The following is a 23,128-nucleotide window of genomic DNA, read 5'->3' on the forward strand; positions in this document are numbered from 1 at the left end:
AATTTGTATCATAAACTACCAGGGCTAAAGAAATGTAACCTACGCAATGATTTCTTTAAATATTGTACTTTGAATATTCCATCTATTTTTGCGTGTCACGTGTATTTCACGAACCTTTAAAGTTTCTACAAACTTATATCTGTTCAATTTGGTTGTCAATTAATTACGAACGCGTTTGTTTTCGATGTTAAAATCTTACTGCATTATGTCCCCCTTGCATAAGCATCTCAAGTCAAAAAGCAATTTTCTTCTAATTAGAAAATAATTCGATTCCGAAAGAGTTAGATGTTGGAAGAAAATCAACTTTACAAAAAAACTATTTTCAATTTTCTTTCATTGCAGCACTTAAGGAGTATACCCTCGACCTTCAGCAAGACTGCACGCGTCTCCTCTCAAATCACATCCAGCATAGAATCTAACCGATCATCGAGCTTCACCTGCCATCGAGAACCAACAACCGCGATAAAAGAAAGAACGCGAGGACGCCAGAATCGGCCGACGAAGATGTGATCGAGAATTCCTCTTGTACTACGTCCCCCTGTCTAAGGGATGTCCTCCTCCGCGGGCACCAGCTGCACCGACGCCGAGGAGGACGCCGAGGATGTGGAGAACGAGGTGGCAGGTAGCGCGCAGTCGTCTAATTACTTGCCGTCGGGTTTCCGTGATAGCGCGCGCGATCACCTGGAAGGACTGCGGTTAGATGGGTCATCGATCGCGCGTCCACCAGCCGGGGACAGTTCCGCGAGCCCATCGACGTTGTCGTGGTCGGTGCCTCGATAAATCCGGATCATCGTCCTCCACCACCATCTTCTCCCCCATCTTCCTGTCTTCTTTACGGTCGTCGATCGACGTTCGTTCATCGACGACGAAGAGTCAAAGGTCTCCAGTTGCTCCGTCGCGAGTCGTATCCACGGTGGATGCGCAGCTGGAGCACGTACCAAGCTGGAGGAGGTATAGGAACGCTGATCGTTGGAGCAACGGAGGACCGTTCGCGTTCAGGTGACGACAGAGACGTCTAGGTTACTGCCAGGTGGATCCTGAAATCGTCCAAGATCTGTCCTGCATAATTCGCGTTATTATTTTTAGTTTCTTACATATTTTCCTTTTAGTTTCTCGTAGTCCGGTTTGGCCCGAGTGTTCTGTATTATATACACGTAGGGAGAAACTGTTGGGTGTTGTGTTGGAGAATCGACAAGCTTCTATCGGTCTGGCCGGTCCCAGCTGTGGAAGGTCAGAGGACTGCGAGATCGGAAGTTCGGACGAACGTTTCCGGCCACTGTCACGCTATAGAACGTGCGAACTATCTCGCCCGAGGATTTACACGGACGTGTACGGGACAATTGGTCGAGCGTGTTGCTACAGCGTGTTTGGAAAGGCGTATAGCAGGTCGCGGCGGTTGTGCTCGTTTGGACCGGTTCCAGGCGGACGTGAAACCGTCGACAGGTGATTCGGGCGATACCACAATGGTGAACTACCCTCGAGTCATGACATTCAGTTAGTGAACGTACAGCTTGTTGTCGCGCGTGTGCATCTGTGCAGCTGTAAGAAAGTATTAAGAGAGAATAGAAGAGAAGAGGAAAGATCGAGAGAAGAAGGCTGGACATGCGGCGAGGAAGACAGCACGTAATCGTCGTAGCTAGAGGCTGGACGAGGTCCTGATAGCCGCAGCGACCAGGATCCGGGATCATCCAAGGAAGAAAGGATGCCAGGGGGGCGCAGGGGCCTGGTCGCCCCGCAAAACACATTCCTCGAGAACATCATTAGACGGAGCAGCAGTCAACGTGAGTACGACACACGACTTTAATTGGTTTCCTTTTCCTATTAATCGTTTTGTGGAATATACGTATGTATACGTAACTATTATAGAATGTGTATAATATGCGAATGAATATAAAATACACAAGGTGAAGAATTCGTTCTATTACATTGGTTGGAAGAATTAAAGAATACCTACTACGAATTGTTCTATTGCATCGATTAGAAGAAAGAGAACAAAGAAGCGCTATATTTGATTGATTATTCTTACGAGTAGCGGATCAAATCAAATGATTTCGAGGAAACTCCAGATTTTCACGCTTCTAGCGAATAGATAATAGCTGCAAGAAAGTGTAAAATGAGTTTCTTTGTACCATTATCGTAGCTGTAAACATTCGAGTCTCCTTTTAGTAGCACTGCAGTAAAGTGCGATATTTCGCATAAGAAAACATAGCAAACAAGAAACGCAGTAACTGTATCATAAAGTATTCTCTTAAGCTGTAAAAGCCTTTGTTTCGTGGCATTTATTTGCCACGAATTGTTCCTTCGAGACGTACTTTTCTCTTCGTAATTAGCCAGCGATATACGTTTAAATTAAACTTTTTAATAATGTCTGGAAAAATACGAAGCCGTACGTATATCATCGCCGGTTTGCATATGACCTTTTATTCTTTTCATAAATTTCTCATATTGTTCGAGCGCAGAAATACGAAAGAGGAAGAGAAAAAAAAAAAGGGATAAATTGATTCCTAAGACCAATTTCCCGACTATTCGCGGGGTTTTAGTGCGTGCTCTTTCGCATTCCCCTCCACCCTCTTCCCTCTGTTTCACCGTCGTGGAAATATAGGTCAAGCTAATAACTTTACGTAACCGCGGCAAGTGTGCAGAGATAAAAGTTGCCCCCCCTCGTATAACGAGATTACTCGCGATGACCATGATAGGTTCTGCTTCGTTACACGATTTAACCCTTTCGCTATACCTATAGCGGTCGAAGAGCGGACACGCTAGAGGCTAACGTTACTCGAATCGCACCTTCTTGTTTACAGATACAACGTACATGAGTTACACGCAGAAAAGGATTGTAAGCTTGCACGGCTCGGGTTTATATCGTCGATGCAATTCGAGGCTTCCTGATCTAAGCCTCTGTGTTCAATAGAAATTACCTTCTCACGTTTTCCTACTGCAGGAGAATCGGTCTGTCGCTGCAGTAAATAGTAGGTCTGTTACTACAGTAGTATAAGTCTGTCTGCACGGTAGAACACTGGCCGTGCTTCACTCGTAATATATGTTATACGTTCGTTTAAATGGACTCCACCAATTTTCCTGCCAACGTATTACTTTTCGCTCGCACAATAGTTCACGCCCAAATAAACGAATTCAATCGGTAGAAGTTCGATTAAACGGGTATCAGCTAAAATTTCGCTCCAATAAATGGATTTTACTATATTCTACTATATAGTACGGTCTTATAGTACTATATAGATATGTATATCGAGTAAATGGAATTTTATCTCTGTTAGACACCAGTGTACCATTCTGTTAGCGAAGATGCGCTAGTCGCAGCGACGATGAAATTGTTCCGGTATTCTAATTTCTCTTGGACACGTGTGGCGATCTCAAACTGTAAGAACGATGGTTCCTTGGATTCGAAGATATCGGAAATTCCACTTCCTTGCGCCATAAGTTCTGCTGCTTGTGAAAAGATGAACTCGATGAACGATAGACCGAGGATATTTATGGATTTATAAGAAGGTCGAGTAACGAGCATGTTACCAGAAATTAGAATATAGCGACGGTATCAAATATTAAGAAGCATAAAGGTAGAATAGGAGCTTTTTGATGAGTGATAATAGTCATTGCTATAGGGGAAGGTTTGAATTCAAGTAACGTATTCAATTCAAGGGTTGAATTATAGTAACAACCTGTATACCTGTAGGAAAAAAATTCCTCCTTCACGCGATGAAAAAATGTCATTCTCGTGCGATTCATTTACAAATGGTCGGCGTTATCGGCCGTGTTGCCCTCTTTACCATCTCGCCGACAGATATTTAATTAATATAATTGGATGAGCGAGCGTGTATTTCACGATATCGTCCCCCCGCGTCTTTTATCGCGTTTGTCTGGATTCGCGGCGCACGTGCGAAGTAACGCGGCCGAGCAGCTTGGTAACGAGCTGAGCTTTAATTGGCCTTCCCCGTTTCTGGCTTAAGTGCGCTAAAACGAACGTTGTTTGACGCACGGAGATACACGGTCGCGCAAAAGTAACGTCTGTAAACCTGCGCGTCCTTCGCAGTTTCTTCGAAGCTTGGAGAACTGCTTGTTAGGTAAAACAGCAAAGAGCGTAAGGGGCGTAAGCTGGCTAATTATCTTCGTTAACGAATATTTTATTAAAGATCCTACGACAGCGTCGAATCTCACATCGTCGTATAATACTTTTGTGCGCTGCTGTATTTTCCAACTCAAAGCGATTAAATTCGATTACACGGTAAACCGAGCCGAGCGGAAGTTACCGAAAATAGGGGGAGATTAAAAGCCATCAGAGACGAATTGAGAAAATAGGAAATTATTAGAGGAAGAGCAATCGATAGAGAAATTATTTCGGAAAGAGAAACCAATCCGTAGGTTACATTTATACTGTTGACGTTTTTAATGTGTACACGGATTCGGTTTTATCATAGTCATCGAAAGCCGAAATAGAGGCAAAAGTGGAATTAAGACGAATGGAGAAAATAGGAAAATTATAGAGAAAGAGAGATACGTACATGTGTATCTCGTGTTTGTACAAGAATCGAACACTTCAGGTAGCTTCTCGTTTTAGGTTCTCTGCCGTACAGAGAAACAGCCCCGCACAAAATTCGACTGTACCTAAGAGGTTAAAACCAGACACCCTGTATATCACACGAACATCGTGAAAACGTAAAATTGAAGATTCTATTATACCAGCAAAATTAGTATCATTTCAAACAGCGAAACGATATCAGGTAATATTGGTCCAACACGCGAGACCAGCACAGCGCAATTTCTCTGTGTGTGTGTGTGTGTGTAATATTTGAATACGAATTCATGCACGTTATACGGTCGAATAAATTATACCATACGGTCGTGAACAATTATTCCATCTCAGAACGTGTTCTCTCGTTATACATACTGTATCTTGTTATACATAATTTGATTGAGGTTGCAGGATAGGCGCGCCTCTATCCCCCCGTGAATCTTGGGAATCCGACGTACTCTAGTTAATGGGTCAATGCCGCCCACACTTGGTTTCACCCTTTTGCAACAGCCTATTCATCGCCAGTGACCTTTGACCAACGCCAACAGTCCGTGGCCGACCGTTTTTCGTTGTTATCGCGGCTCGAGCACACTCTCGATCAGAGATTCTCTCGAGACGATGCCTTTTCCACTAATATTCGATGAATACGAGGAAACGGTAGTCGATCATTCGAATGTATTCGATTCGTCAACACGTTGACCACGCTACGCGAAATTTATATACAGTGACTGCTATTCATAGACGGTGGATTTTTATAGAAACTCATATTTTTTGAGGATATGATTGGAAGAGTAGAGCCACGATAGAAAATTGTTTTATCTGTCAAGCGTTAGAGCAAACGCTATACTTTGAATATTTTTCTGTAAATGTATTCTGTAAAATATTGCATGTATGCAATATTGCATAAAAATTCGCCATCAACTTATTATAGCAATATGGGGACAGCCGGATGTTCCATATACTTGTTTATTATAACGTTATTGAATTAATTGAATCATCGTTAATTAATTGTTTAATACGTCAAAGCAGTTGTATAGTTGAAGTATAGATTTTATTTGTTTCATGTTACATAGCTTCTTTTCCTATGATAAGCGACGAACTTGCATAATGGCTGAATTTAATATTATTATGGGAACAGTTGTACAATGAGTAAGTTACATGAAATTCGCTAAAGCATATTGATTTTATATGTTTTAAGCGTATACATTGTCTAAAGACATATATCTTGTACGAAATTGATGTAACTCGCTCGTTGTTAAAGTATCCTCGCAATTTCTTTATCATTTACTTTACTTACTTATCCTGCAAAAATCTATGTATTATATATGTCGGAGATGAAGGGAAAGCCAAAGCCTTTGCTTGAAAATTTTGGGAACATCCTCTAGTGCTTTAGCCTAAATTTTATCATAGCTGTAATTGTTTAAAATTTGTGATAGCGAGATTGGGTTCGAGGTGACAGTTGGTCGCCGAACGTGGCCACGGTCACGAGATAAACGTTTTGCCTAACGGAGGTCTGGAGTGTTTGTATGGGTTTTCCGAGAAGTGTGGTTGTGGCGGCATGCGGCCTCGAGAGCGGGCCTAGCCACGTGTGAGGCTGCCTCGGAGGTGCCGATACAATGGGACATACATTGTATCAATGATCAAACTGCAGGCAGAGACTGCCTAGCAACGGCGTTTGAAACTTCTCGATGCTTCCAAACGAGTATAGAAAACAAAAGGCAATCGTACAGCGAGAAAAATCTCCACGAGGCTGGCATTCGTGCGATTGCCTTGGAGAGCGACACATCGAGCATTTTCGTCAATCGTTTGATTATTTCACGCTTAGTAAAAGTTTTCTCGTTGACCGTGGATTCGTTTGAACCCAAAAACATTGTTAATAGTGTCCATTAAATTTATTATTCGTAGATCATATTATTCATTAAGCTTACTATTCGTTAAGCTTGTTATTCATTAGACTTATTATCTGTTAAACTTAATTATTCGTACAATTTATTATTCACTAACTTCATTGTTCGTCAAACTTATTATTCATTAGGCTTATTATTTGTTAAGCTTTGTGATAATCTTATGTGGCGGATGAAAAGAGAGTTTTGCGTTTCGTTCCGGGACTACAGGTGGACTCGTCAGTATGGCTATACCCGGTAGTCCCTGCCTTAGACGTAGAGGGAGTCTCGTTAGGTGCGGTATTTGTATCAATCGTCCGTATATTCGACCGCTAGCGAGATAGACAGACTCGTTGTCGTCGTAGCCCTCTAGTGTTGCCGGTTGGTACCAGCGGATCGGCCGGGAGGTGTTACGCCGCGTTGATGCCTCGACCTGTCTGCGTCCTATTGATACCGATCCGCCACACTTGTATATACGTGTAAATATAATCTCGGCTTTGTGAAACGATGGCTAGTCCACGCGAAGAGTCGTCACGCGCCCAAAATTCCGATCCTAACCCGACGTATATAATATATTAAATAAATAAAATCTATCTAAGTCCTCGTTAATTACTGCAAGCACTTTAATTAATCATGTCAAAATACGATTTGCGCAATATTAATGAAAACAGCCATCTCAGAGGACGTACAACATTTACATTACATACATTTATGATTACATTTACGGTTACATTTCTTTCACAGAACACTGTCTTACTAAAAGCAATCTTCTTACACGGCGTACACTTAACTTTCGCCACTATCTACCATTCGAACATATTTACATTTCTTTCATAGAACTTTGTCTTACTAAAAGCAATCTTCTTACACGGCGTACGAACACTTTCGCCACTATCTACCCATTCGCCGTATCTACGTTTCATTGCTAGAACATTGTCTTAATAAAAATAATCTTCCAACATATCCGCGGGCTCTACCGAACAGTTTTAGCAATCTTCTCTGTAAACGACTATTATAAGTTGCCTTTAGGGTCTACCTTTGCAACTCTTCCTCGTTTAAGGAACAACGAGAGCAAACATAACGCGACTTCGTCTCATCAGGAACCTCAACGGCAACTGTAACCTTCTGAAATCGCGTCACCAGGCGTCAGAGAACTTGAAACGCTCGAAATTCAACGCAGATTGCAAGTACTCCCCGAGTCCGTTGACAAACTGTCTGATTACTTTCGGCAGCGTAGAGAAGATAGGAGGGAACACGAGCATTTATAACGAAGGAGCCCCAGAGGCTCGTTTCAGAGACCGTGCTGTTCCAAACGACTTTGGGTTACCGGAATTACAGTGGAACCACCGGTGTCCTGCTTTGGAAATTTTTGCCAGCTGGCTGCTGCAGTAGATTCCATATAGCATTCCGAACTTTCGATCTGGTATCGCGTTTTCTTTATTAGGTCGGTGCATACGACACGTCGTTTCTTCTGATGAAATTTTAACCGTGGCTTGCTCCTACGAATTACCGCGCCCTCCATCGAAATTGCCTCTGCACGATCCAATGCATTTTTCATCATTTCGTCTCGTTAGCTTCGTCGTCTCATGTATCGGCTCCTTGCACGAGTTACGATACGTGGCTTTATTCCGCGTAAAATTCTGTTCGCAGTTATTTATTACGAGTACGAAGCACACCGATGGAAAAGGATAAAAAAGGGAAGGGAAAGAAACGGGTTTTCCTTGGAGAACGAACGGAGGATTTTTGGCGGAGGTTGTCGTTGCCAGATGAAAAGAGAGTTGTGCGTTTCGTTTTGGTGGACTCGTCAGTAAGGCTATGTCTGGTAGTCCCTGCCTTAGACGTAGAGGGAGTCTCGCTAGGTGCGGTATTTGTATCATTCGCTCGTATATTCGATAGCGAGATGGACAGACTCGTTGTCGTCGTAGCCCTCTGGTGTTGACGGTTGGTACTCGCGGATCGCCCGTTTGATACCGATCCGCCACAGATTTATGAAGTTGCTGGCCAATGATGTTGGCAGCTACGGAGACGAACGTTGGAACTACTCGATTAGCAGAAATCACGGATTTTGGATTCCTGCTTGCGCGATTACTCGAGACACGATGGTAGTTTTAGTAAAATCAATCGGACGTAATTATGTTTTCGTCGTACAGCTTCGTACCAAATCCTGCGACTATTGCGATTCCTCGTAGACGTTCGCTGATTCTTGCACGTGTTACGCAGTATGTAGCGCAACTGTTTACCTTATTATTAATTTTGTTACGGTTAATATAAGTATACACTGAGGCTGTGAACCTACAAAAAGGAAAGAAACGAAATTAAAAGAAATTCTCGTTTCTTCGCGTTTTAATTGCAGTCATAATTTTACTTATAGTCATTATCTAACAGGTCTGTCTGTGCAGTAGAATAGGTTCGTCAGTGGAACAAGTCTGTTCCTACAGTAGAATAGGTCTATTGCTATTCAATTCTTACCTTGCTGTGATACATGTAACTCGTTCTTGCAATAGGAGTTCGTTAATTGTCCTCGTTATTCCACGAAGAAGACATTGTTAATAATAATTATTATCGCTTTACAAGTTACTAAATGGTTCTAATATTCCAGAACGTAAAAGGTGTCTCTGAAAGGATTTTTTTCTCTCGAAGGGATCAATTTTTCTTAAAATACAATTGTCTAGAATACTATTAGGTCATCCCATAAGTTCGTGCCGTTTTTTGAGCGGTTATATATGTTATTTTTTTTAAACACCTATGCATCATTGTCTTAGGTATTTTCAGAACATTCGACATCTCTTGAACTGTCAAATTTCGTGATTTTTCAATAAGATCCCGAATTTTATCTTCGTCTGTCTAAGGAGGACGCCCGGAGCGTTCCTCGTCTTCTAAACAGAAATTCCCAGCTCTAAAACGTTGCAACCACTTCTTACAAGTGCAAGATGAAAGCGCATTTTCTCCGTAAACAACACATATGTTTTTCGTGGCAATTGTTACAGAACTTCCTTTCCGAAATTCATATAACACGAGACGTCGAAAATGGATACGCATTTCACTCATGATTTTTTACCGTTAGAAGTCACTGTGTTCGCTATATTACGATCTTATACCCACGAAAATCTGCTCTAGCCTGTTCTCGATCAGCTAAGCTCAAGTGCATTGGTCCCTTATCGCCGTATGTTTATAAATCGACACATGAAATGTATACACAAAAGTCGGCACGAACTTATGGGTTGACCTAATATAATCTTGGAAAGATCGGATGGCCAGCAATTTATATAGAATCCCCGAGTTCAACGCTAAAAATATTTATTTCACTTCGGTGATCTCTGGCGAGAACTCCGAAAGTCGAAGTCTGTCCAACTTGAAGATTCGATATCCGATTCAGCTTCTCGCAAGCCATCGTGCAGCGTTTCGAGTCTTGCGGAAAACTTCCGAATATTCCCTGGAGCTGCAAAGGCATCATCCTGACTTCCAACCTAACCCATCGGTCGCTCGTGGCCCCGACGACTATCCTGAGATTAGAGACCGTGACCCGTCAACGCGTTCGTCCTGAGCAGATGGGAAGTCCGTCTCGAGAAACTGCTGACGAATCTGATCAGGAAACCGAATGACGACACGTAACGGGATCTTTCTGCTGTTTTATATATCACAGAGGTCGAGAAACTTTAGGAACACGGTAGACAGTCTCTTGATTGGACTCTCTGATATTTCGGAACTAGGGAATCAGATTTACGGTAATCAGTCGGACTTTTATTAGGAAGCGTAAAAATCCACGAAGTACGAATGTGCAAAATATACAGCGTGTCCTGATTAAGTGGCGAGGCTGGAATATCTGGAAAGATTCGGACGCGAGGAAATGTTTCAGAGGAAAGTTATATGATATCCTGTGGGACGTTCTATACGTTTTTACGTCTGTAAAGGAAAACTTACGAAAGTCGGCGGGAGAAAATATGCAGTCGAAAATGAAGCTATCTATTGAAAGATTCTAACCTCTTCTTTGTAGACTGTTTCAAAGTTATCGCAGGATATGTTGAAAATTGTGGATCTTTGAAGCCGAAATAATGTTATAGGAACACTAAATTTATACTGAGGATTAATATTAAAATAATGAAATATTTATTTCATGAACGATTCCTTATATATTCATCGATACACACTTGCACGCGTCTCAGCACTTTCTTCCATACCCGACTGTTAACCGACTCTTAACCGACTGAAGAGTTTACATTCCTTTGCTTTTGAGACGCTGCGGACACACATACTTCCACACACTGATATTCACATACAAGTATCTCTACTACGCATTTAACCTAGTCCAGCACAGAAAATTATACATATCTCAACAGGATAAAATGAATCAAATGGATAGAAGTACGACGTATCTCCCTCCCATACTACACGACTTTTGTCTGAAACATTTTTTCACATCGTTCGTATTTGTTCAGACATTTGGGCGTTTCCAGTTGACACTAACCTTACCAGACCTGGTCGAATTACCAGGATCAAAATTTTTGTTAAAGTTGTGTATTCATCGTTATTTCCTTTGTTGGTCTAATTTTATGTAGATTCTTATATTATCCGATTAACAATTTTTGGTAATGTAAGGATTTACATAAAGTTAGACGAACAAAAGAAATAACGACGAATGTACAATTTTTAATTAAATTTTCGAACCGGTCATTTGACTGGGCTTGGTAAGGTTACCGTTAAACAGGATATACCGTATATTTTTGGTAATTATGTACAAAAGAGGACTTGAAAGCTCGAATGATCTTTATCTTGAAATATGTAGTAGAGGGGAAGTCACTTATTTGAGTAACGCGCACTTTGTTCAAGGCGTGGGACGATCGTGTTGAAAAGTTAGGTTAGGTTAGATCTTTCGGGGGATCTGGAGGGCTCGGTCCGCAATAACCTGACTTGACCTAACCATACCGCTATTAGGATCGCAATCGTATGCAAATACATATGGAATTTCATTTCTAACCACTTGTATTGGAGTAAATGTAATCTAACAAAGCATGTACCAATTTCTTTTCGCCATAATCTTCGAACCTTCGAAATCGTTCCACGTCCTTGGACAAAGTGCATAATCCGTGCATAATCAGCTCATCTTTATTTATTATTTGTAATCCTTTTGCCTTGTGGCTTAACCAGTTAGCCGTTTCTGACGAGTATACTCGTCACAAAGAAATGGCAGTATTTCGTGTTACGACGAGTTATAATAAAATTCAGCAATAAAATTAAAAAATAAAACAGCCATTTCGTTACAACTTAATTCAATATCATAGCAGCCACACATACTCCGTGTTTGACGAGTATACTTGTCGTCGCTTACTTTTTGCCAAGCACATCAGGTACACGCTTTTCAAAGAGCTACCTGGTTAAAAATGATTTCCCCCTACCTCTTACAATTAGTGGTTAATCCAAATGTCGTGTACGATAAAAGACCTTTCTTTCAGGCTTTTCTTTTCATTTTCTTTTTATTTTTTTACCATCAGAACCCCTTCCCCACTCTTCTTCACTTTCCCTCTTCTTTTTTATCCGTCTCCTCCATGACCTTCCCCATTGCCTCCAGACTGGTTCCCTTCGACACTCAGAAATTCTTCAATCGTCAATACCCCACTGCTATCCTGACGTTCCCTCAAAACGTTGGAGACGAGGGTCGTGCAGAAAGTAATACGCGTATAAAGCGACGAACGCGCTCATAGAAGGTCACCAAGCCTCGTTCGTACGTTGACATAAAGCGTATGAAACTTCGTGTTTATATAACCCGCACCGTGGCAGTTTCATTCGTTTAACACGTTCACAACGAGCTGAACCACCGGTGGTACATTCGTATCTTCCCCAAGGGACGTCATGCGCCACCGGTGGTACACGAACTATCGCCGCGGCATAGCGATTAAAAGACCGATTACCGTAATTAACAAATTTATTCGCGTCCTTATTCATTGGGTAATTTTTAAGTAATTTGGGCGACACGAAAGATCATATCGGGAAGTTTTTCGCAGAAAAACCTGAGAGGTTATGAAAGGATAGGACATTCGAGTTGCGTGAAAGATATAGAAAGGTTATGAAACAAAATGGCGCCCGTATAATTCGAGAAATGTATATCGAATCGAAATGTAAATCGGAACTAACTTCCCGGACGACTCAATAGTTATTGCAACATTTAGTATGTTCTATTCTTTTATTTGATTTCACCGAAATATAAATATCCCTATACATATAAGTAAAATACGTAAAATTACACAAAATATACAATGTTCAGTATTTATTATCGTATCTGGTAGCTAAAACAAATGCTTAGGCTCAACTTGCCTATTTTCCTTTATAAAAAAATATAAAATAGGTCTGGATAAATGAGATAAGACTATCGTAATTCGTATCTTCAGCGAGACTAACTCCTTGTAAGGGGGTTGTTTAGCGGTTAATAAGCTATGAGGCGGTGAAAAAATATTTATGCCAAAGTGGCGTTAGATCGATCTCGTAACATTAGCTCGGTGCATTATCCCAATGGATTTTTGATGAACCACTGCAATAGCGTGACATGATTCGATTGAGGAATACGCGTCGTGATTCGTCGAATCATTGGCTGTAGCGTTTCAAGAACTTCGAATAGGGTGATAAAGTGGTCGAATCTATTACATTCGTTCGATACGGTTATCTTTTAGCAAACTTTCAACAACTTTTGTTATCTTTTATTAATTAGCGTCGAAGCTATTAATATCGATATTGCTAATTGTTCATTGATATCGTTAATTGTAATATCAGTGTCAGCAACACTGGAACAAACCCCGATACGTTAATAATTTAATTAACTAGGTCTCCATCGAACATAGAAATAATATCATTGTAACAATAAGGAATAATAAATAATACATGGTGGATAATATAATTAAAGCGATAGAAATGATATAATTTACATAAAAAATTGTAAGAATAATCTTGTTAATCCACAAGTGTAAGTAGTTAGTTTGGTAATTTATGCGAAGCGAATGAAAAAAGTTTGGATCATATTTGCGTAGATACACCCATGAACGTTTAGATTAGGTCGATCTATGTAGGAAGTGCAACTTCAATATCCAGTTTGTTTAGAGTTTGTTCAATATAGCGAAAGTTATCGTACAGTTCGACTATATACATAGCCATTATTATCTTATCATCTAAATATCTTCTCTGCCACTCAGCATATCTACACAATAGAGGAATTCAATTTAATAGCAAAAGATGAAGATTCAGTAGATAAAATCTTTGTTAAAGGATATAGGTTTGGCTTTATTAATTAATCGATTCACGCGGATTCGATTTTCTCCAATATATTTTATCGCCTCGTACAACACGTCTTAACACACAGAATACACTCGGTCAATTAACACGTGTTCGACTTCTAAGACAAAAGAGCGTCGTTAGAAGTCGTACCAACTTAGCTTGTAGTAACTAGCGATCATGCCAACCTAACATTTCTCAACAATCTTCACAGTATCGATGCTTGTGGCTCTCGAGTTTCGTCGTTGTTCCAACAAATCAGCGAGATATCCAACTCTAAAGATCTCATCTGTTGAATCTTCCTCTTTTGCTCTTACAAATTCCTAGGTTCTGAGTCATCATCGGTACAGAATAAACAATTGTTCCTTGTATTTTCTATCGATACAGTTCTCATATACAGTGCAGATGAATCACAAAAATTCACTGCACGAAAGCAGCTTTGTAACAGTTGAGATCGTTCAAGCTAGTTTTCTCTAAAATCCTGACATTTTGAATTATGTTGTTGTTGTAGAAAATTAACGTTTCGTGACGTACTCGCTATTACTTCATCGTGACAAATAAAAAGTTTGTCCACAATTCGGCATCTGCGAATGGTAAATTCAAATTAATGGGAAGACACGAAGATTGATTGTGGTTGGGCTAACACCGCGACAGCGTTTCAATATTTTCTGCCGTGGCAAAGGAGCGAAGCGTAAACTCCTCTCTTCCGCTGCTTATGCACAGGTTGTTACGTTCTCAATTCAAACGCGCCGAGAATGAATTAACCAGCGGCGAGGGTTCGTGAAGAGGACCGACAGTCACGTACGCTCGCTCGCCTGTTTTTCGTCCTCCTGAAAAATGCCTGGCGAATCAAATTCGCCGACACGTCAGCACGTGTTACCTGGTGCTGACTTCTTCAGACAATTGCCTGTTAACCCTTTAACAATGTCGTTAAACAACGGCCAACCATCGAGAAGAGAGCTCTTCCAAGAAAAGAAAAATCAAGTTATACCATAGCGGTGGCTAAACTGCGGCTCTTGTTCAATTTTACTCAGACTTTTTGTAATTTTCCTAGTACTCGCAGAATTATTTTCTCCTGTAAAGATCCACAGTTAGTGAACTTATTTAGAAGATAAGCTATAAGGTGTAGGGTATAAGGATAACCTAGTTTAGGGTAAACCCAATTGAAGATGTTTTGCAGGAGGCATTGCAAATGCAAAAATGAAATAGTTTTGTGTTTTTATCTAAATAAAGATTCACAGTTAGTCAACTTATTTATAAAATAAGCTATAAAGTGTAAGGTATAAGGATAACCTAGTTTAGGGTAAACCCAATTGAAGATGCTTTGCAGGTGATATTGCAAATGCAAAAATGAAATAGTTTTGTGTTTTTATCTAAATAAAGATCCACAGTTAGTCAACTTATTAATAAAATAAGGTATAAGGTAAACCTAATTTATGGTAAACTCAATTGAAGATGTTTTGCAGGAGGCATTGCAAATGCAAAAATGAAATAGTTTTGTGTTTTTATCTAAATAAAGATCCACAGTTAGTCAATTTATTTATAAAACAAGCTATAAGGTGTAAGGTATAAGGATAACCTAGTTTAGGGTAAACCCAATTGAAGATACTTTGTAGACAGCATTGCAAGTGCAAAAATGAAAGGGTGTTGTGTTTTCATCTAATAATATTCTATGTGTCAATGGGAATACCATAGTGTAGGATTGAAGAGCAATTTCCATTTGTGAATAATTATGAATATTGTTAAAAGATGACACCAAAAGATGGTACGTTGAACGTTGCCTCTGTATGAAGCAATGTGAGTAGCATTAAGCGATAGCTATTTTTCACTCTTTTATCACTAATTTTGCTGCAATTTTTGCCTGGAACATTGTAAAATATACTTTTGTAATGAAAGTAAAAAGAACATCTGGGAAGAATATATTTTGTACTTTTTCTACAAGTTGTTTTAGGGACAAACGGTATTGGTACTTGCAATGTTTCCAAATTTAGATGACTGGCGCATTCAGTTTTCTCTGCGACTGAGAGAGGGCACGTACATTTCCTACAATACGAATCCAATCCCTTTTCCAATGACTTTCCACTACATTGGCGAGGGAAATAGAAAATTCCGCGATGCATTAGGATTTTATATACGTTTCAGATCTTGTAAGAACGAAAACAACTGGAATTTAGAAAATAATTTGAAATCGAGGATTTTTTCTCTCTTCTAAAAAGTTCGGCGTATGACACCTACAGTGTCGTCTACGGAGATGACTATAAATATTAGGTTGTTCGAAAAGTTTCTTTCGTTTTATAAGATGATAATAGATAAACAACAATTTCTGTTTTATCTTATTTTATTCAATTAGGTACGATCCATTTCGTTCTATTTCTATTATTACGTTCGTGCATAATTCAATAAACTAATATAAATGAAAAAACATTGCGCATCTATTATTTCCATATAAAACGAAAGAAACTTCTCGGACAACCTAATAGCTAGCAGATAACTATAATCTACTTCGATTATAGTTATCTATTTATAGTAAACTTAATTTCTCAGAAGATAAAGATATTCTCTGAATTATCTTTTTATTTGCAGCTATCCCAATTGGTAATCTTATTTATGGCAAACCTAATTTCTGATATTCTAAATTTGTCTTTTTCTTTTATTTAATTTGTATTTTACAATTTGTCCAGCTGGACATTCGGTAAATTTTTCTAGTTTCATTGCTAATTAACATATGGATGACTATCCCCAGCGGGATACCATCTTCCAGTTTGTCTATTTTATTTCTTTGCTGTTATTTTCTAGATATTTCTTTCAGAAATATTTTTACGTTCTTCACCCAATAGAACGACGATATTTTCTGTCCCATATTTCCATGAAAGCGCACACTAAGCTTACTTATGACAAACCAAATTTCTAGTTATCTATTCATAGCGAACTTAGCTCCTCAGGAAGATTTTTATGGCACCTATCATACAGTAATTTTACCATATACGATATAAATAACTGTACATAGCAATAAACTGTACATACTTATACGTATGATGTATAAATAAGAAACAAAAAATAAGAACTCTCACACAGTCTCTGACACGCAATATATTTGCTGCCATTGTATAACAAAGTTTGCCCATCACTGTACTATATCACTGTACTATATGTGCGCGTTGTTTCACTCTTTTGCTTCTTTTCTCCACTTTCTTCTATTTCCCTTGCTTTTTCTTTTTTATTCGCCGTTCCGTTTTTTTCTCGCTTTTCGTTTTCCTTCGTTGGCAAAGTCAAAAGTCAAGGTGGAGACACCGAATAGAACGCGTTAATCCAGCATTGAAGGAAAATCAGGCTTACGGAACGAGTGGAGAACAATTAATTGGCCGGATATTTCATCGAAGAACGATCCGGTTCGATCGTTGAAAGGAAATTTCCTGTCAACCTGAACGACGTTAATTTTCAACGAGAATTAAACACGTTTGAGGTTCTTCGGCTGTTGAGCATCTTTCTCTTTCCCGCGGCTGTAATTCTATCGTTTAATCGTTCAGATTCTGTCAGAAGATTCTCGAGGTCAGAGAAGATTCACAAAATTGGAATTAACATAGTTAAAATTAGAATAGTAATCTGTCGTTACTAATTTTTCGTTTAAAAAATATATGTTGTTATTTAAAAATCAGGAATAATTAAGATATGCGAAAAAATAATTAAAAGATACCGCAAGATTTTGATAATCTGAATTTACGTATTTAACAAATATTTGAAAAATATTTAATAAACGTAAATTCCAAATATCAAAAAATATTCATATTCTAAAAATGGAAAGTTGATGAGAACGTATCAATTTTATAGATACAATTAATTTCCAATTGATTCCTCAAAGTATCAACATCGTTTTGCATTTATTTTCACCAGATTTTTTTTTTTTTTTTTTTTTTGTTTAAAAATGGCTTCAGCACGTCTGAAAAATAAAAAAAGTTTCATATAAATTATCTATACATATAAAGCAGCTAGAAAAATTTACCGAATATCCAGACAAATTGCAAAGTACAAATTAAATAATAAAAAAAAAATAAACATATAAAGTATATATTGTCTTACGGATTTGGTTTCGCAGTTCGATAGACGTATGTTGTGTTTCTCGATTCCTCTTGCCGAACTGTTTACAAACAAAACTTGATATCCTTCGGCCAATATTGCAGTCGAATTTTACAAACGCCATCTCTTATCGACAGTATCTATGTACGTACGAGTCACGAGAACAGTGCGGATTGAAATTATTGAAATACGTCGCGTTGTGTATGAATAGCGTGAATTATTCCAATGTGCGTTATTCCAATGAAGAAATAGCAGACATGCGCCTGATGTATGGGCTTGGCCAGCCTGTATTGAAATCCAGGGGAACCATTTCGAACATCTGTCATCAAAGGTAGCACATAAAGTTAATTAAAAATCCACTATAACCTAAAAATAAAGTCAAACAGGACGTATGTTTATATCAGAGCTGGGTATTATTCTAATCATTTGAATAAATATTCATCTAAGATAATTTATTGCAATAAATCATACTAGTCGAATATTTTTGTTATTATTATTATTATTATTATTATTATTATTATTATTATTATTATTATTGTTATTATTATTATTATGTGGAATAATTGTTTGTTATAACGTAACCATTTCCTATATTTATCCGAATAACAATGATCGTAGATGTTTCGATTAATAATACGAATAATCGTTTGTTTCCACTCAATTTCTTACGAGTATTGTGTGTACAGATATCGATACAATTTATGCTGCTAATTTACCAGGCGAATAATTCACCAACGAACAATAAATATTCTAATGTGTCATTTGGCAGAATAAATATCTGCGTATAATATTTATATATAATTCTATCCGAATAAGTTACGCGATTCAATTTTTAGTCGGACAAATTCTTATTCGGATAAATATTTGTCCGATTGGATATTTCTTTATCGGTTGGCGAATAAAGTTTCATTCTTTACCTTCGTTCGTTATTCGAGTGAAACTTTGTCCAACGCTGGTTTATACGAGCTTGGAATATTTCCTACTTATTCTGTGAGTCATCTACGATATACAGAGTGTCCCAGCATTCTTTTTTTTTTATTATTATTATTTAATTTGTCCAGCTGGACATTCGGTAAATTTTTCTAGCTTAATTGCTAAATGACATGTGGATGTTTACCCCCAGCGGGATACCATCTTCGAGTTTGCCTATTTTATTTCTTTAGTGAGACCAGTGGGGTATTTTCTCTTTAGTCTTCTTTTTATGAGAGTTTCGCTCGTTTCAACAGCCAGCTGCTTTGGATGTGTTGCCGTTCTTTTCTTATATTTTTTTGCGTCCCTACCGATTTCTTCTCTGATAGTTGGCATTTTTAAGTCTTTGCGTATATCCTCGTTTCTGACATATCATGGGACGTTGGCTATTGTTCCGAGTATCTTCGATTGTGGCGCCTCTAGTTTATTTATGTGACTCATTGCTGCTGTGCCTCATAGTGGTATTCCGTACGTGCAAATTGGTTTATTATCGTTTTAAAGATTTTTAGTTTATTTTCCATGCTGAGTTTAGAGTTGCGACTAGTTAGCCAGTACATCTGTTTTCTTTTTATGGGTATTTTGTCTATAATTGACTTAGTGTATTGCTTCCATGTAAGTTGTGTGTCTAAGTGGTTCCCAACATTCATGGCGCAACTTGGACGAGATGGTCGTACGCGAGAAGTCGAAAATATGGAAAAAATGTTGTTCGTTACCGTAGGTTTACGAGCAATAACAAAGCACGTAATTCTTAAGATTTGTTTTATTAATGCAAAAATTGTTAAAGATGCTGGCCTCCGTGCCACATACACATAGATGTGCTCACCGAATTAAATTTTCGAACGGCAAAGTGATCCTCGCTTTTAATTGCGGAAGACTTGCGTTGTCTTTGGAATAAACTTTTCATTTTATAAGTAGGTTTCTAAATACATAAATGGATAAAGTAAATAGATACAGGTTTGTGTCGAGATCTGCTGAACCACGACATAGTCAAGTGCACGCGTGCAAGAGAAAATGAAATGAAAGAAAGAAATTCAATGTCGATTTTCTTAAAAACAAAGCCTCGAACGAACAAAATTTATTCCATAGAAATTTCCGATTTATTTTCTCATGTACAGTCACCATCTCCAGCTTGACCGTCAATACTGGGACACCCTATATGCGAAACGTCGAAGAAATAAAAAGTCGTCGCGTTAAAGTTATGAAGTTAATATTTAATCGGTTGACGATTTTCATCGTCTTTATCGTCTCTACTTCCCTTCAAATTCTCTATAGTCCTTCGCTTGTGCCACTTTCACACGTCATTTCACCGCTCCATGACACGATGGTTTAACGAAACCGCGAACTTTAAACGTAACAGCAGAGGAAACGTTTTCGCAGTGGAAAGATTTGTAGATACAATGGCTGGTACGAATCTTCCTGGCAATTTTGGGCTTCGAAGCACGATCAACCGATAAAAGCATTTGCTCTGACGTTATCTTTCTTTTTTGTTTAATATCAGGTCGACGAAATACGATATTAGCACGCGGAAACCTCGCTTGAAATTCTAGCCGATATCCGATATTTATCAAATTGTTAGAACTTTGTTGTTTGACGTCACGACCTAATAATATATTTCGCTAACTTTTTCTATCAGTTCAGAAACGTAAACCTGGCAAAAATGCACGAAACCTAAAAAAAAAAAATACCTGCCAAAACTACGTTAGCGTTTCGAAGGGGCTTACGTAAATGTTAGGACAGTTGTTCTCTGGAAATGAACGCTGATTTTAGCAGATTTTTCTACCGTTGAAAGGTTCCTCCAGCTAAATTCAGACCGATAATTCTTTAACGCAGCAACTTCGTACAATTTCCACGTATTTTAAACGTCTAGGTATTTTTGTTCTCGATAGGGGAAAGTTTTTTGGGGAAAAAGTTGGAACGAAATTCCCTTAGTCCTGCGACATTAATCACGTTATTTGTACTGCAAAGTTTACGGCTATTAATCTTTTCTCCAGACCTCGTCCGAACGTTTCTTAGTATATCTAATGACTTTAAACTTCCGATTCGCAACCGTCGTTCATTTTATTCTTTGACAAACACTATGACTAATTTTCTTTTTATTATTTAATTTGTACTTTACAATTTGTCCAGTTGGACATTCGGTAAATAATGTGACTAATTGACTCGATATATAACCTAAAAAACTTAGAAGCTAGCAAGTCGAGTCTCGTTAATGTAATGAAGTATTAATTATGAAAATGAAATTCCGCAACTCTCAGCCACAGTATTTTTTGTACGTCGTTTGTAGTAGAATATTTCCAAAAGTAATAATTTAAATACTTTGAAAATTGCGTTTATCTGTAATTTAGTATTTAGTTGTAATTTGTAGTTGTAATGTGTGGAAAATTAAGTTTATCGTTCGAAACACTAACACATTCCTTATTACTAATATTATTATATGTACATGTACGACATTATTATTTTTTGATACTCCACATCTGCAGTTACAGTTTCTTCTCTCAGAAATGTTTCTATTTTTTTTTATTATTTAATTTGTACTTTACAATTTGCCCAGCTGGACATTTGGTAAATGTGTTTCTATTTTGACAATGTTTGTCTCAACGCAGTTACTTGCATGGAAGATTATTACACATTATCGCTATTGTTGTAATTATTATACGAGTAAAAAGTAGCTCGTTTTACACATTAAACTACATCGTACACGGAGAAGACACAAAGAACACAAAGAACGAATATATTTAATTATCTGTTATATTAGGATAGTGTGCATTAACTAATTAAAAATACAAAAAAAAAGAAACCTAAAAAAAACCTTCGTGTTTCTTTATTAACGAAGCGGAAAAATAACGAGTCGCCAACGAGCGGAGAATGTAAAACTTCTAAAAAGCCTAGAAGCTAAAAATATTTCCTGAAACCAACCAGAGTGGCAGATCTACTCGTGGAAAGGTCAGACAGCAGATAAAATATTGCAGATGGAATCCAATTGCAGCGGCGATCTCGATCGAAAGATCATCTTTCACGATGGACAAACGCGTTTTGCGAGTGCCATTAGACGGATTATACGATGACGACGCTCTATAGATAAAGAAGATTTGAAAACCGAAAGAAGGAAATTGGGTGCGCGTTGCGCATACAACGGCTCATCGAACTATTCAAACATTTACCACCGAGCGTTTCTACGACTACCACGTACGCCGTACGAAACTTATTGAAGTTTTCTGACCATCGTAACGAGACAGGATTATCGAGTTTATGGTAGTCAAATTGGTATAAAACTGTGTGAGCTTACAAAGCAACGCAACTGACACAACTGAGCAAGGTACCTTAGTAATAAATAACAAATTACTGCTCAAATAATGAGAAAGATTGTCGGAAACAAAAAACTGATTAATAGATCGGTCGGTAAGAGTCGGCGACAAGAAGCCGATTAATTGGATATTGGTCGATAAAGTGTTAATACAGCTGACAGTCGTCTTATATTTTATCGTTAGAGCTTCACATTTTATGTCTATTTGCCAAATGTCCAGCTAGACTAATTGTAAAGTACAGATTAAAAAATAAAAAAATTTTGTTTTTCTTTCGATTTATTCTGGTTCGTTTTTGAAATTTTCGCTCTGCGAGATTATGTAAGTGGAAAAGCATAGAGTGTAAGGATACAAGTGGCACGTTCTAAGGTCAAGTTTAAGTTGTAGATTTTGAATGTAAATGTTAAGTACGAGAGACGCTGAGCTCGATGGTTGGAAAAGTAGATCGTAAGCATAAACTAAGGAGAGATGTAACTGGAAGACACAAGCCTTAACGCAGACTGCCCAACATAGATAAAAGGAACGCGAATAATCGTTCAAATATTTTGATAATCTTTCGCCAAGTACACGCTTCTAATAAACATATTGTGTCTTCTATATATGTATTTTCAGATACGTTCCAAATTTGACTTTATTTATTTTTTCCGTTACTTAGCCGTGTTACTTTACCAACCCAATAATAACAGGCACGTTTATCTGCGACAAAGACGTATTTTCGTTTCGGTTCCAACTTGGCCGAACATTCGACCCCAGTTACGTCACGAAGTAAACACTTAAAAGTAGAGAAATTTGCTCCATCGAAATGTAAAAGGCGTAATAAAAATATGGGTAAGAAATGACGAAAGGGCTAAGGGAATGGGCCAAGGAAAACCGAGAGACAAATCCGATATGACGAGATAGAAAGTGCAAAGTAGAATGTAAGGCAGACAGAGACAAACGAGACTACGGGCAGCGTAGAATTTGAAAGGAACTACGAATGGAAATGGTGAAAAGCTATTAGCGAGGGGGAGATGTGATGATACAAAAAGACGGAACAAGTACTGGGAAGAAGAGGAGGAAAGGAAGTGTGAGGTTTGGGATCGGAAAGGACAGGAGAACCACGCTGCAGCTTATGC

At 38.4% G+C, this 23,128-nt stretch overlaps 1 protein-coding gene and 1 long non-coding RNA gene across 8 annotated transcripts in view; one reads left to right on the forward strand and one right to left on the reverse strand.

The window, feature by feature from the left end:
* The window catches only part of LOC126863453 (potassium voltage-gated channel protein eag), a 157,562-nt gene that overhangs the window by 18,586 nt on the left and 115,848 nt on the right, over positions 1-23,128 (forward strand). For 5 of the 7 annotated variants that reach the window (XR_007688864.1, XM_050613637.1, XM_050613640.1 and 2 more), the window contains exon 2: positions 343-1,781. Coding sequence is in view for 5 of the 7 variants with exons in the window: in XM_050613637.1 (XP_050469594.1) it covers positions 1,703-1,781 (79 nt within the window). In the remaining 2 variants the exon portion in view is untranslated. Of the gene's footprint in view, positions 1-342; positions 1,782-17,933; positions 18,074-23,128 lie in introns of those variants that run through there. The other 2 variants (XM_050613638.1, XM_050613644.1) reach the window with 2 other exon arrangements.
* Positions 17,443-19,533, reverse strand: LOC126863543 (uncharacterized). Its single transcript, XR_007688907.1, has 3 exons — positions 18,660-19,533; positions 17,746-18,061; positions 17,443-17,605 (listed from the first exon to the last, which is right to left on the reverse strand). It is a non-coding gene; the product is annotated as an uncharacterized LOC126863543 (long non-coding RNA).

The sequence above is a fragment of the Bombus huntii genome, chromosome 3, assembly GCF_024542735.1.
Source record: "Bombus huntii isolate Logan2020A chromosome 3, iyBomHunt1.1, whole genome shotgun sequence".
Lineage (NCBI taxonomy): Eukaryota > Metazoa > Arthropoda > Insecta > Hymenoptera > Apidae > Bombus > Bombus huntii.